The sequence below is a fragment of the Porites lutea genome, chromosome 1, assembly GCF_958299795.1.
Source record: "Porites lutea chromosome 1, jaPorLute2.1, whole genome shotgun sequence".
Lineage (NCBI taxonomy): Eukaryota > Metazoa > Cnidaria > Anthozoa > Scleractinia > Poritidae > Porites > Porites lutea.
In genome coordinates this window covers 29,859,490-29,873,937 of record NC_133201.1, presented here as the reverse complement: position 1 = coordinate 29,873,937, position 14,448 = coordinate 29,859,490, and the positions used below count along the sequence as shown (strand labels likewise).

Genomic DNA, 14,448 nt, shown 5'->3' with positions numbered 1-14,448 from the left:
TCTTGTTTTGAGTGGCGCAAAAAACGATTCCTTACAGTCACTTGCATTTATGACTAAACTTTCAAGGTATACTATTTGTAATGTATCTTCTACCCTGGTTGAAGAGGTTTTTTCTTGAAAAATTTGTTCTCCAATAAGGCCTAAGTTTAGGGAGGGGCAGGGCGTGATGTGTGAAAAAAAAAATACTTAAACTCTATTGACTATATTTCGTATAAGTACCAGTAGGAAAGGACGATGTTCATTAGGTCCACACTTCAAACGATTGCCCGTTTTACAAAGCACGGGTAGGCCTAAAGAAAAAAAAATCTTAAGTCCTTTTTCAGTCATTGCCCCCCTTAAGACCTTTCTATTTAGCCGTTCCTTTTACATTTTTCTTATGTTATTATGATGTGGTTTTATATATCATATAAACGCCAATGAAATACCAAGTGAGCTTTTGCGCGAAAACTTGATATCTTCACATGTGAAAAAGACATATCCTCACATGTGAACATATCACCGTTCGTATGGCTTCATAATTAACCGCACCTTTCAGACCATAAATCTATTTAAGTGAAATGGTTTGGTATTTAACTGGTGTTTATATAATAAATAGAACATTACATGGTCCCTTAAGTGGCATGCCGGATCGAAGTGCAAGCCCAGATCAATTACATTTTTAGAGGCAGTCTCGGTTATCCAATGAAATCGCATAGTTTGTAACCAATCAGGAAATAGTGCGGTAAGAATAAAATATTAGGGATTACTGTCGAAAAATTATTCGTTGACTTTTGAGTTAGCAGAAATGGCACGTACAAAGCAAACTGCCCGTAAATCAACTGGTGGAAAAGCTCCACGAAAACAGCTCGCCACAAAGGCAGCTCGTAAGAGCGCGCCTGCCACTGGAGGAGTTAAGAAACCTCATCGTTACAGGCCTGGTACAGTGGCTCTTCGTGAAATCCGTCGTTACCAGAAATCCACCGAGCTGCTAATCCGCAAGCTGCCCTTCCAGCGTCTTGTGCGAGAAATCGCTCAAGACTTCAAGACCGATCTGCGTTTCCAGAGCTCTGCTGTGATGGCTCTTCAAGAAGCAAGCGAGGCTTATCTCGTTGGTCTGTTTGAAGACACCAACTTGTGCGCCATCCACGCCAAGCGTGTCATCATCATGCCCAAGGACATTCAGTTGGCCCGCCGAATCCGAGGAGAGCGTGCATAAGTGCATTGCTTCCATTACAAAACAAACGGCTCTTTTAGGAGCCACCACATCACTAGAAGCAATAACCAACAGAAATATATTTTGTGTCCTTCCATATTTCAACGCTAACCTTTAGGCACAAAAGCTATCTCGCGAATCGAGCATTGCTTCCATTATAAAACAAACAACTCTTTTAGGAACCACTGGTCACATCACTACTGAAAAGCAATAACCAACAGCAGTATATTTTGTGTCCTTCCATATTTCAACGCTAGCCTTAAGGCACAAAAGCTCGCGAATCGAAAATCCTCGGTTCCTTTACTTATGACAAGCCAGATCAGTTTAACTGCAGAATACCGTGCCACTTCGAAGCTGTATCCTTGAACGAGCTGGATACGCAGTTATCCCTTTTATGCGCTTTTCTACCTTCAGTGGCTTTAAGAACGACAATAGTCATAATGTATGCTTTTTATGCTGTCTTACTTTATTTTATTTTTTTTTATCAAAGCGGATACGTAGTGTCTGAGTATCCGCGTATCCACCTATTTTTAGGGGTTACTTTAAAGTGGCAGGGTATTCTGGCGTTAAGCCTTGCTTTCAATCGTTGCCCTTTTCCGTGAAAAATTAAAGCACTCTGTTAGTTAAAAGTTTAAAGAAACTTCTAGGAGGATACTAGCAGTAAAATTTCTTACTGAGATTGATGAAAAGGGATTAAAGGTCATCACTTAAAATGCATTCTTTGCATCCTGCGCAGTGGGCGCTTGGATGTAGTGGGCGCAACAAAGAACCTGCGGGCGGGCGAGCGAGCGAGGGGAGAGGGAGCTTGTTGCTGTTGTGTGTTGTTGTTTTTTGAATTCTTTTACATGGGGTACCCTGGCTCCAGAGGTCCGTTCTCGAAAAACCTAATCTGAAATAAACCGTGCTTTCACCCGGTTTGGTAAGGCTCCCGAGACGGTTATTTTTTTCTCTGGGCCCTTCGCGCCTCCCCGGGCATTAGTATCGATAGAAAAATATATATATCCTCTGGAACCCAGGGTATACATGGGGCGACTGGTATACGAAAGGGTAGGAATTTCACTATTTGAAGGAAATAAAAAGGTAGGGAGATTTTAGTCTGTAAAGACTGTAAAAGGACTTAACCAGGTTGAATGGAAGTCGATCTGCTGCAAATGCAGTAGGTCACGTAATCTTCTGTTAGCTGGTAACTGCTGCTACTAAGACTTTTTATCGGCTGCGGGAGGGATTCATTCTTATCGTCTTTACAAATGGGATTTTTATACTTTTTATAATGTTTAATGTTTGCATAGTTAGTATTTGTGTTTTTTTCCGTAAGGGCACACTTAATTTGGAGCCTCGCTCTGTTGTGTGTCCCGCACCTTCGTCCTTCGTTTTTGTGTCTTGTTCAAATGTATTTTTTTTCCCTAGTCTTTTTTACTATTGTAATCATGGTGAAAGCGATTAAATAAATAAATAAATAAATAAATAAATAACTAAATAACTAAAGAATTTTATGGCTGTGAACGGGTGAAAAAATGCAAGAGATGGTAATTCCGAAACCCTAAATTTATCAAATTTCCACGGGGAACTGGCCCCTAAACCTCCAGTTTTGAGGGCCTCAGTCGGTGCTCTAGTTTTTCTTTTTTGTGCGTACACCTTCAAAATCTAACGCTGCTTCCCTACTAAAGGGTAAGGGGTTGGACCTCGGTGCGGAGCCTTCCGGTATAAAACTTTGTTAAGTACCCCTCTGGGATTTTGAAGGCAGTTTGATATCATGATATGAAAACAGGCAGCCAAAGGAGAACCTAAAAACGAAACTATTCCTCAGTTTTTGGAAGTTCAACTTGATTTGTTGGACTACTTCCTCACAAATTAGAGCTCCTGAGAATGAAAATGTCAATGACACTATTTAAAAAGAAAAAATTGGGGAATCCCTGCGATTTCTCCGGACAGACTACACTAAACCGTCACATATCGAAGATGGAGTACTGGATATAAAATCGTCACCCAGCCTTCTGGACCTCAAGGGGTGCCTCGCCCTCCAACACCCTGCTCAGATTCACGCGCAAGGCGCGCGAGAGTACGCAAGAGGACAAGGACGATTCAATTAATTTAAAGGTTCATGCTGTAAAAGCTATCATAAATTGTGATTGGTGCACAGTCAGACACGTTTTGAGGGCTATGGTGTTTCGTGAATGGAAGTTAACGGGTTTAGGGACTCAGAAAAAAGTGCTCCTTTCCCATGTTTTAAAAAGGAATAGAGGTGTCCTGAAAGGGCATGATAGCTAAGCATTCTGGGATATACAATAATACTGTGCGAACCTAACAACAGTTCACAACAATGCCATTTTTCAAAAGAAGCAACAAACCTCCTAAACGAAGACTTGATGCAGGCAATACAACTTTAAGCAAATCAAATTTAAGCTTAGCTGGTACTGGAGAGTTGGCAGAATCGGTCGATAATGCTCTGGTGAAACTAAAACTGGGCAGGCACGAGTTGCTATTTCAAGATGGCGAGTGGATTGCAGGTGAGACCAAGAGCTTATAACCTTTTAAACAGTTTGTATCAAAGGTAATTGAGTAATTTGTATTTTTAATGGGAGAAAGCTTTTAAGAAACTTTCAAGTACAATTTCCTTGAATTATTTAAGTGGTTATAATCACAACTGATTAGAAAGGACGTGGAGTTAAATGGATGAAGCAACGTGAGGTTTTTCAAATATTGTGCATTGTCAACAATAGTGTTATAGCTTGAACATGCTTCTTATGTAGTTAAACATTAATGCACTCATCGGCCATCAAGGGGGCATTTCCACAATGATGTTTACAAATCCTGCCACCCTAAGAAATGTACTTCTCCACATGACACAGGGGGCAGAAGGATTATTTGTGACATTGATTGCAGTTAAATGCTACAGTTGATAGTGCTTATCACCTTTGTTTACTGTAGAAGCTAATGTGCACTTGACCAATCAAACCATCATGCGATCCTCTTGCAACACGGGTTAAATATTATACAATTCTCTGGAAAACTGCCAAATGTAAATGACTGCAGACTAATAACAGCAAATAAGATATAATAAGGACACAAGATATGAAGGTAATTTAGGCTAATTTTCAATCTGCCACAAACCTGGTGCAGCTAATCAAATCAAACCGAACCAAAAATCAAACAAATCTGATTGGTTCAAGGTAAAGTGTTCGATTTGTAGGAACATTTGATTGTGTTTGGAGTTTGATTATGCTCAATCACGGAAGCCAGTGAAAGTCAAAAGTGTAGCCAGCCCATAGATCTGTAGGCCCGGGTCTACAAATTTTTGGTTTGACTACTCTACTGCTTGTTATAAATTATGCATTGTTGGGATGAGCTAAAAAGCTTAAGACCTCAAAGTGTTAGTAAGGTCAGTGTGTACTAGTCATGCGTGCATTTTTCAGGATATGTGTAAATGAAAATCCGCCAGGCCCACAACAAGTTGAAAAGCTGGCTATGCCCCTGAAGGTCAATCTAACGACTGGCGTGCGATTGGGTTTAATTACTGAACATTTGATTGACTATGGCGGGTATAAATCATCAGTAAAATGGTGCCTCTCTTCCCCTAGGATCCTACATTTAAGTGCAATAAGTGAATCAGTCGAATGTTCTGAACCAAAAATTTGCAGCAAGTGTCAACAAATCCTGTGCCATTCCCACATATTTTCCTGTGGTTGAGGTCCCAGGATGGCCGCTGATGCATAGTGTAGACCAGTAGAGAGATGTGTGTTATCTGCGTTATGGTTAGACCACACCAAGTATATGGTGTAGTTAATTTTTAATCTCAGGTAATTTTTATTTTTCTTTTGTTTCAACTTCATTAGCATACATTACCATACCCAAAACCAAACGAAAAACAAAAATTACCTGGGATAAAAAATTAACTACAACATATATATTTACAGTACAAGGACTTCTTTCAGTCCTCTTTCCTCTCAGTTATGATCCATCAAGTATTAGAGACCTTCAAGCTTCTAAAATAAGGCCGACTCGGAGAATAAGATTTTCTCAATACTACATAATGCACATGTGTGAACCAGCGTCATTTTGGTGGGAAAACATGTGAGCCATTATTATTTCACTAAGGGTCTTGGGAAAATGTTGTAGTTACAGAAACAAGTTATCAAATGCTAAAAGTCTTGTCATTTTGCGAGCAGGAGAGGGCTTAACCTCCTTCAAGAAAGATAACCATGTTAAACTGTTCGGGTGAAAAATAGGAAAATGATGCTTCCAGGGAGTGTCTATTATTTTAGAATACAGTACACCTTGATTCAAAGGTCTCTTATATCACAGTGCTAGGGCATTTGATTAAGCTGCTGGTGGCTCCAAGGTTATTTTATTCGTACATTTTCAAGAAAGAAACAAAACTGAAAGAAGTTCTACTCATGCTCCAAGTTTAATTAACAAATTGAGAACATTGTTTTTACAATACAGGTTGTTCTTCTTTTTTGCAGAAGTAGGGTCTCAAAATAATTCTAACAATGGTGCTGAATATACACGATTGCAAAAACAAAACCAGCAGCTCAGAGAGGAAAACAACTTTCTGAAATACAAAATTGAAGTTTTGTTAGACATGGTGAGTCAAAGTTCCATTATTATTATACAGTCAAACCTTCATGTATGGCAACCTCCTATAAGCATCGACCACCTACCACAAGGGACCTCTTATTTCAAATACGCGGTAACTACTGTTGTAACCTCTCGCAAATGACCACCTCTTGTAAGCAACAGCGGCCACCTTTAGTGATAGATAGTTTTAGAATTTCCGTTCTTTTGCAAGCTGCAACAAGTAGAAAGTGAATTAAAAATTTGTGGGAATAATGCTGAATGTTTGACTTCATAAGCTTTTAGCTAAAAATATGGTGTATAAAAAACTTATTTAAGTCTTACTCGCATGACATCAGAAAATGCTCAGCTACGTGTTCTGGGACGAACATAATTCATTTCATTTAGTGCCGTGAGGTGGGCGATTGAACATGAATAATTTACAATGCATAACTCTTGCTGTTTGTTGTTGTTGTTGTTGTTGTTGTTGTTGTTGTTGTTGTTGTTTGGGCTAAATTATTTCACTGGAAACATGATTAACTATTCTCTGCTGTCTCCAATACTTTTTACATGATGGCAAGACCTGTTATTTGTCAATGTGAGCCTTAACTGAATTTTTTCTCCCTCTTTTTTAGATGGCTGCTAGCACTGCAGACTGTAATGTCATGGAAAAAGAACTTGACACCTTGCAAAGTCAGAAACAGGGTCACAGAGTGGCAAGATAAAACCTGTTACTCTGATTCAGACATGTTAAAGTTTCAAATTATTTAAAAACAACTAATAATAATTATTTACTATTTAATAGCCCACTAGGAACAAATAGACCAAAAGTTACAATCATTATTAATTCCCAATAAGGATATTAGTTGTAGTTGTTTTATGACTAACAATGTAAAAAAAATGCATTTTGTATGAACTTCAAAATTATTGTAGTTTAATTACCGTAAAATTCCGAAAATAAGCCCCTCCATGTATAAGCCCCCCAAACCAGTAATGCAAAACACCCTTCATTAAATCGCCCCTCCAAAAATAAACCCCCCAGGGGCTTGTACTTGGAAAATTGCCTTCAAATAGAAAGTAAAACAAAGCAAAAATGGTAAATTTACTTCCAACTATCATAGTATAATGCTAGCCCAATCGATTTTGAAACGCAAATTTTCCCCCGTAGATAAGCCCCTCTGAATATAAGCCCCTCTAAAATAAGCCCCTCAAAAAGGGCCTTTGAAAAATATAAGCCCTGGGGCTTATCTTGGGAATTTTACGGTACTTTATATGAGTGTACAAAGTCAACATGTATATAATCAAAGAACCTTTTCAACAACTATTGTAAATTTTCTTGTGCAACAAAAAATTATAACAACAAGGGCCAGGTTGTTCAAAGCAGGGTTAAGATAACCCAGGGTTAGTGCAAAATTTGAATTCAGATATCAAAGCTTAAAAGCAAAATCAGTTTTATTCTTGGTGTCTATAGTTTAATGATTGGATGGCCTAAAAAGAATAGAGAAAACAATTCGGGAAATTGCTTTTGAACAAATAAAAAAAGAAACCCGGGTTAAAATTTAACCCTGGGTTAGCGCTAATCAGCCTTCAAACAAATGGGCCAAGTAGTTTAGGACTGAACAAGCATCGGTTGCATTTTGAGTTCATTAAAATGTGGACATGTATTCAAAGTGTTAAGTTCCCTGTTAGCTACCAGGCATCCACCCTTTAAACAACTGAGGCCAGTTGTTCACACTGTTGTTCTTTATCCAGTGTGCATGGCTATTCAGTGGTCATCATCTCCTCTTAGCTTCTTACAGAGTGCATTTTTTCTCAGGAAGTGTATCTAGGAGATGGTTGTTACTACAGTTTGCAGAAAATGTGAATAATACTCCTGCATGCTTGTGTGGTTAATGCTTAGGAGATAGCTGGTTACCGGAACATGACAAGTGTCGCAGACAGAAACAATGGTAATACACACAGGCTATTCTTTATGAAGTGGATATTAGAATTATAGAATGGCCTATACCCTGAGATCCCACTCGAAAGAGGTACCTTTTCAGTGGCAAATCTAGACCTTCAGATAAGGGGGAGGGGGGAGAGGCCTGGTCATCCAGACCCTGAGATAAGGGGAGGTGGGGGGGTGGCCGGTCTCAAAAAAATTTTATTTCGGTCCTTTGGGCCTCAGTTTCGTCTAAAAATAAGGGAGGCCCCTCCCCTGGATCCACTACTGCTTTTTTCAGGCTTCTGGTACAGAAAGGGTAAGGATTTCACAAGGTTAACTAAGTGTATAAAGATACATATAAAATGGTAAGGAAATTTCTCATTGCTGTCTGTGAACGGCTAACAGATGCATCTTATGACTGTGAAAAAGACAGGAAAACTTCCTGATTTAGTGTTTTCATTCATTTAATAGTCAAGAAAGGTTCAGTGTTGTTAACTTGGTGTGTGAAAGGGGTTTCATTTGTTAAAAGATACACGAAAGAGATACCTTTTCTGTGAAGAATATATAAAAAGGGTTCGGGGTGGAGTCTCCCCATACAAAAACTTTGTTGAGTGCCCCCACCCCCTGGGTGCCCGATTTGTCACAAGGAATCGAATCACTGGCAATCTCTGCAACGTAGGGCACAGGTAATAAAGCTGGGGCTACTTCACAAAGCTATAGTCAACACTTGGCAACTCATTCATTCCTTGTCATAGTTTATTTCTAAATCAGCTATTACAGATCACACAGGACTGACAAATATTTAAAAAACCACACACACATCATTTAATCCTGCTTCTTTTCACAGGTCTGTAAGGCAGACAGTCCTGAAAAAGGAAAAATAGTATAAATGAAAACCGAAGGCTTCGAAATGCTAAAACAGCCACATCTTAAATTTACACCGCTCTCTGTTTCCCAAGTGCAAAATTAATGGTGGCTGGGAATAATATAGGTAGATGTGTAATTTTAAACAGAAAGTGAAAAAGACTGTGCCAAATGACCGTATTCCTGAATATAGAGACTATTGGGAACGAGTTTGGTCTACTTGCCAGTAATTCCCATTAACAGCCCCGTTCAATAGATCATCTGTTTTTCCACTTATTTTGATGACTTTGAATTTGGTTTGGTTATCCATCTCGCATCCTAAAGAGTTTCCTTTTTTTTTTTTTTTTTCAAAAAAACCCGTCATCGTTTACCTGGGAATGGGGGTGGGGTACTTGGGTCGACTGGCCTCACGGTATCCCCACTCCATTATAGCCTATTCTGTGGCCAATTATAGACCTCGTCATAGTAGTCCCTTTAGGTTACCAAGGGCTTGTTCGATTGACCGTATTTCGGAACAAGAATATTATAAGAATAAGGTCAAGAAATCACTTGTTTTGGCATTCATTGCACTGGCAATATCTAGAAATCTGCTTCATATAAAATATTTCAATATATGTAGGGTTTGAATCAAGGTATTTGAAGAAGAAATTTGTAACAAAACTTTCGTGCATTTAGATTCTTCTCTCTGTGTAAATACGACAGACCTTGGTTGCCCTGTGCGGTGTGCTCACGGGCTCTAGTTCTGACTTTGCTGGTCTAATAATGTAAGTTGCAATGTTACTGATCGCCTTTCACAGCTCTTAGAAAGGCCGCTTTGGGAGATTGAAACACTATTACAGGGTTCGCACAGGTCGTGGAAAAGCTGGAAAGTCATGGAATTTAAGCATTTCATTTTCCAGGCCTGGAATGTCATGAAATTTTATAGTCTGTCCTTGAAAGTCATAGCAAATTAAAGTTTTGTTTGATAGATTAGTTACTGCCGATGACAAGGCAAAGACAATGTAAGATATAGAGAGAAGTGATTGAACAGCGCACACGGCACGTATTTTGAAGGACACCAGAGTTGGTGTCGTTGAACTGTTCAAAATTAAGGTCCAAAAATATCCGAAAACAAGGAAAGTCCTAAGAAGTTTTGAACGTGACACCTAAACCTAAGGTCTTGGAAAACTTAAAAAGGTCATGAAAAAAGTCATAGAAAGTCATGGAATTTAAAGAGCTCAAAAGGACACGACCCTTTGTAAAAAAAAGTGAAGTTAAATACATTTTGGTTTTTTTCCCCCTATGGTATCTCCAACGTTAATGCTGAAAAAACACCGTCAATTTTTTCGCCAAATTAGAAAAATCATAACGCATATTTACCTTTCACACTTTTCAGAACCTCCAGTTCATAAGTTTTCTTCAGTTTACGTACTGGTCACAGTCACAACCGAGAACACATTCATTGTCATCGCCATCGCAATTATCCAAGCAGTTTTGGTCGCATGGATCCCGAATCTCCAACTCGTGGGTTCTCTTCCTCATCTCACAGCCACAATTATGATTACATTCATTTTCATCGCCTTCACAATTATCCAAGCAGTTTTGGTCACATGGATCCCGAATCTCCAACTCCTTGTTCCTCTTCCTTTTGACACAGCCGCATTCTTGTTCGCATTCCTCGACATCGTGTGTGCAAGTTGATTTGCATTCTTGGTTGCAATCCGGATCCTGTATCTCCAGCTCGTCACTTTTACTTAGAGGAAAATCCTGCTTTAAAGGACGCCTCTCAATCATGTCTATAACGAAGAGATTGCAGAATAAATAAATAATTAAATGCAAACGGGACCATAGTAGTAATCAGAGTAATCAGTATGAAATTTATATATTCCGTCCGTTTCAGAGACACCGCAATTAAAACTATTCAACATGACAATAACTGAATTCAACACCAGTTTAGTAGGTTTATTCGTGTCAGCCATCAGAGATGACTCAGGGGCGTAGCTAGGGGGGTCGTGGGGTGCTTGTGACCCCCCCTTGGAAGGCCTTCTTTTGAGCAAACAACCTACAATATTCAGGTGGCGAAAACGCCATGACAATATCTTGGCCGTAAAAGCCATTGTTGAAAAGCTCACTTTTTTAAAATTTGTTTTTTTGTAAACTATTTTCATCAACGGCTCTTGTCTTTAGTTAATATGGGCCTTCATGCCGCGATAATACGACTAAGCCCGGTGATACACGAGGGAGAGCAGCGGGTGAGTAGCCTCTGTGACCCCCTCTTTGAAAAATCCTGGCTACGCCCCTGTGACTGAAGAACGAACCCAGCCGTGGAAATAACCCACAAACCACCTTTTTGTGGATTTCAAGGCTTTCACGATGGATCATTAGAAACAAATGGGTCAACTGCAAGTCCTTCAAAACAAAGCCGCTAAGGTTCTGCTTAATTTACCACCAAGAAGTTCTTAAACCGAGGCACTAGCTTTAAAGACCCTCTCAAACAGACATGCACTTCCATCGCTGTGTTATGATGCAAAAATATCTGTCACGGGAAATTGACTTTAAATTTGACATCAGGCGCAATAGTAACTTTCATTCTTATCAAACTCGCCGAAGTAATGATTTACGCCTTCCTCGTGTGCGCACACGAAGGCAAACTTTCAGTTTTCAAGCCTCCAAGGACTGGAACAATCAAGACAATGACATGTCAAATCGTTGTCCTTTTTTAAGGCAAAACCAAGCGCCAAAACTTAAAACTTTGTAAATAATGCCTAATCAAATTTTTAAACTATTTTAAATTAGTTTTATAATCAATTTTTTATATAGTTTCTTAGTTTTTAATTTTTTAAGTAGGTGATTTAGCACTTATTTTTTTCTGTCATTTACTTTTTGCAGGGCCCAACTGAAAACAGCTAAGGCGAGTGGGCTCCCTGGATAAAAATTATTGTTATTATTATTAATGTCATTACTATTATTATTATTATTATTATAAATAATTTGAAGCAAACGTAACCTGTGACAAAGCCCTCCATTTTATGGCGAGTAAGGCGAGCCGCAAGAGGAGGCCAAGCAATCGCCTTCTCGCGTCCCCTAAGCACGACTTTTCACGACTCTTCCTAGTGAAGAGCTCACTGCAGGCAAACGGGGAATAATGAGACTAAGAGGTAATCTTAAGTGCGTTGTCAGGCCATGTGAATTGCACTAAAGTTTTAAAAAAAATTTAATTAGAGGTTTTCAAAACTGTTAGTAGTCATTGACAATGAATGGGCCTTCTTCTAGGACAAAAGATTGACTGCAACTTGCACGACCTCTGTCAACTAACCTCTGAGAACAAAACGTGATGTCACGGACGCAATGAACGTTGCAAGAATGAAAAGGTAAGCAGCAGTCTTCATGGCGGGCACAACCGGAATTGGGACAATGGAAACAAACTGTAAAAAAAATACAAATAAATATAAAAAGGTTTAAATAAAAAAATGTACCTAAAGTTTCATTGAGGAGAATGGCAGTTTTTTACCCTCAAGGAACTTCTTATATACGTGAAACTAAGCGACCTCCATCCTCGGAGAACCATGAGCAGAAAGAGGGAAAGTCTAGGCCCCGTTCTTTTTTTTCCCGCCCATTAAGACTTTCCGTTGTTCCCACTATCTGCCCCGAAGATGGGTGACTTCTCATAAGGCAGATTCAATGAACACAGACTGAACAGACTGCCCGGGGCGTCCTGTTGACAAACCATACTTTAAATCTAAGCTACTAAAGTCTGAACATTTTCTTTTTCATCCTGAACAATCCAACACCAACATACAACTGTCATGTTAAGTTCACGGCGGATCTTCTTCCCATATTCCCGCTCCTGATTCACGAGAATCCCCTCCCGAGCGGGTCCTGTAATCGCCATCCCCAAATTTTGGCTAAATTGGTTATCCCGAATACCGTTTTCCTTCCTAATCCCGTATCCGTGCCCAAACTTTGGCGATTCCTGCTTCCCTGGCCCGGGTGGTACTCAAATCCCGTATCCCGTTGTTGTTTCCCTAATCCCGTACTTCATATTTTTCATCTAGCTTGCGTAGCAAGCGTTTCTGTGCGGTTCAGGATCAAAGAACGAGGAACAAGAGTCAAAGACCGCGCGAAAAATGGGGTCTTTTTTGCTCCGGAACCAAACGGAAACGCTTGCTACGCAGGCTAATTTTGATCCTGCAAATACTCTTCCAGACCCTGTTCACCTGATTCAATCCTAGAAGTCAGAGAGTTGCATGTGATGCCCGGACGCCGGCTTATTCGGGGAAATATTCAGGCTCGGATTACAACGTATAGGCTCTTGCGATCCCTTAATCGTACAATTAGTTCTTTAGCGACTAAATAAGTTATAAATGACCAAGTCGCAGCTTCGTGAGAAAAAAATGGGACTTTACGATCCGACGACGCGACCGCAACGAGAAAGTCGAAAACAACAATAGTTTTAGTCGGCAAAACAACAACTTTGCTCGTGCTTCACTTTTTTTTGTACTTTTCTTTGCTGTTTCTGCACGACTACGACGTTAGATTGCCTAATTTTACATTTTAGGGAGGACGTAAACAAGCGACGACGAAATTATATTCTCTTTTTAAGCTTGAAAATGGTTCTTAGAACAGTTTGTAGAAATTCAACTCCGAGAGGGTTCGCCTACATTTGACAAACTAAGTGCGTTGGAGTAATCGCGATAAATACCAAACGAACGCAAATTCATTTTTGAAGCGACGTTTTCGCTGCCGTCGCCTCGTCCGATCGTTAAGTCCCTACTGACTGACTCCTGATCATTTCATTCAAAGCTTCAAAGAACAAAGATAAACTCTGAAAAAGTTTTAAGCTGAATAACCGGGCGTCTTAATCTTGCTTAAGCTTTGGTTTTGTTAAATTTTTATTTGTTGCCTTCTTTTATTTGGCTGTTATTTAAACCTTCCTTCAATGTTTTGAATGGATATTTTTATGTTTTATTCAGTCTGGTGCCAGTTTCCACTGTCTGAATTTGGCCGCTTACTTTTACGACACTGCCCCTTTAACAGAATCCTTCATTAAGAGAAAATTAATTCAGGACTGAGTCTACAAAGCCTCCTAAAACAAAAACGCTAATCCTTAGTTGAAAACCGCATTAGGGGATAACAGTTATATATTCATTTCTGGTCGGGTTTTAGCCGAGGAGTTAAAACACATAACCCATAGTAACTAAAAGTCCTATCTCGTTTTTCTGCGAAATATGTATTCATTTCAACTCACCTTTCCTATTTTACTTAACCGGTAAGGAGAGAGATGACAATGTTGTATTTACACGTTTAATTTTACTGTGCCCATGAAGAAGTTGCAGAAAGGTATTAAATGTTTTCAAATTCTGATGGAACGGTGCGTATTTAACAACAAAGGGTAGTTTCCAAAAGAAATAAATGCACGATAATTTTGCAGGAAGATAAAAAAATTCCAGTTCGGAATTGGCAAGGAAGAACTGAGTTGGAGTAATATGTATTTGTATTTTTCTAAACAAAAAGCCAACTTTACCAAACGATTTTAGACGACTTAGATACATAAATAGCATGTGTTGTTTCTCATTTTACTACAACAGATGGGAATGGTGATTAGTTAAAGAATGTCTGAGGGAGAAACTTTGTCCTTGTTTGCACTGCATGAAAACTGGTCGGACCATTTTGAAACTCGTCGGTAGACACGCCCGTTTGCCATATGACATGGAGCGGATTACAATTTTAGACGGTCTTAAATACAGTGTGAAACACTCAATAAAAGCGACGCAAGCATGCATGAATATAAGAAGCTTATGCGATAGTTAGGACGCCGAGACATAAAAATAAGCATAAACACAAGAATATCAAAACCTTGCGTTCTTCTTATACTTTTGCTTTTGCTTATGTCGTCACGGCCTTCCTCTCTAATGCATTTCAGAATTTGCTTTAT

General features: G+C 39.3%; 2 protein-coding genes across 3 annotated transcripts; both read left to right on the top strand.

Annotated features, from left to right (window-relative positions):
• The first annotated feature begins 712 nt into the window (after nt 1-712).
• LOC140936863 (histone H3-like) lies at nt 713-1,529 on the top strand. The gene has a single exon (XM_073386372.1). The coding sequence runs from the start codon at nt 785-787 to the stop codon at nt 1,193-1,195; it is 411 nt and encodes a 136-aa protein (XP_073242473.1). The 5' UTR covers nt 713-784; the 3' UTR covers nt 1,196-1,529.
• A 1,967-nt stretch (nt 1,530-3,496) lies between these two features.
• LOC140936847 (protein chibby homolog 1-like) lies at nt 3,497-6,940 on the top strand. 2 transcript variants are annotated; one of them, XM_073386362.1, is made up of 3 exons: nt 3,497-3,699; nt 5,662-5,777; nt 6,382-6,940. In XM_073386362.1, the coding sequence occupies exons 1-3, from the start codon at nt 3,513-3,515 to the stop codon at nt 6,469-6,471; spliced, it is 393 nt and encodes a 130-aa protein (XP_073242463.1). In that variant the 5' UTR covers nt 3,497-3,512; the 3' UTR covers nt 6,472-6,940. The 2 variants fall into 2 exon arrangements, with proteins under 2 accessions (XP_073242463.1, XP_073242455.1); XM_073386354.1 differs by having other exon boundaries at nt 5,656-5,777.
• Nucleotides 6,941-14,448: the final 7,508 nt, after the last annotated feature.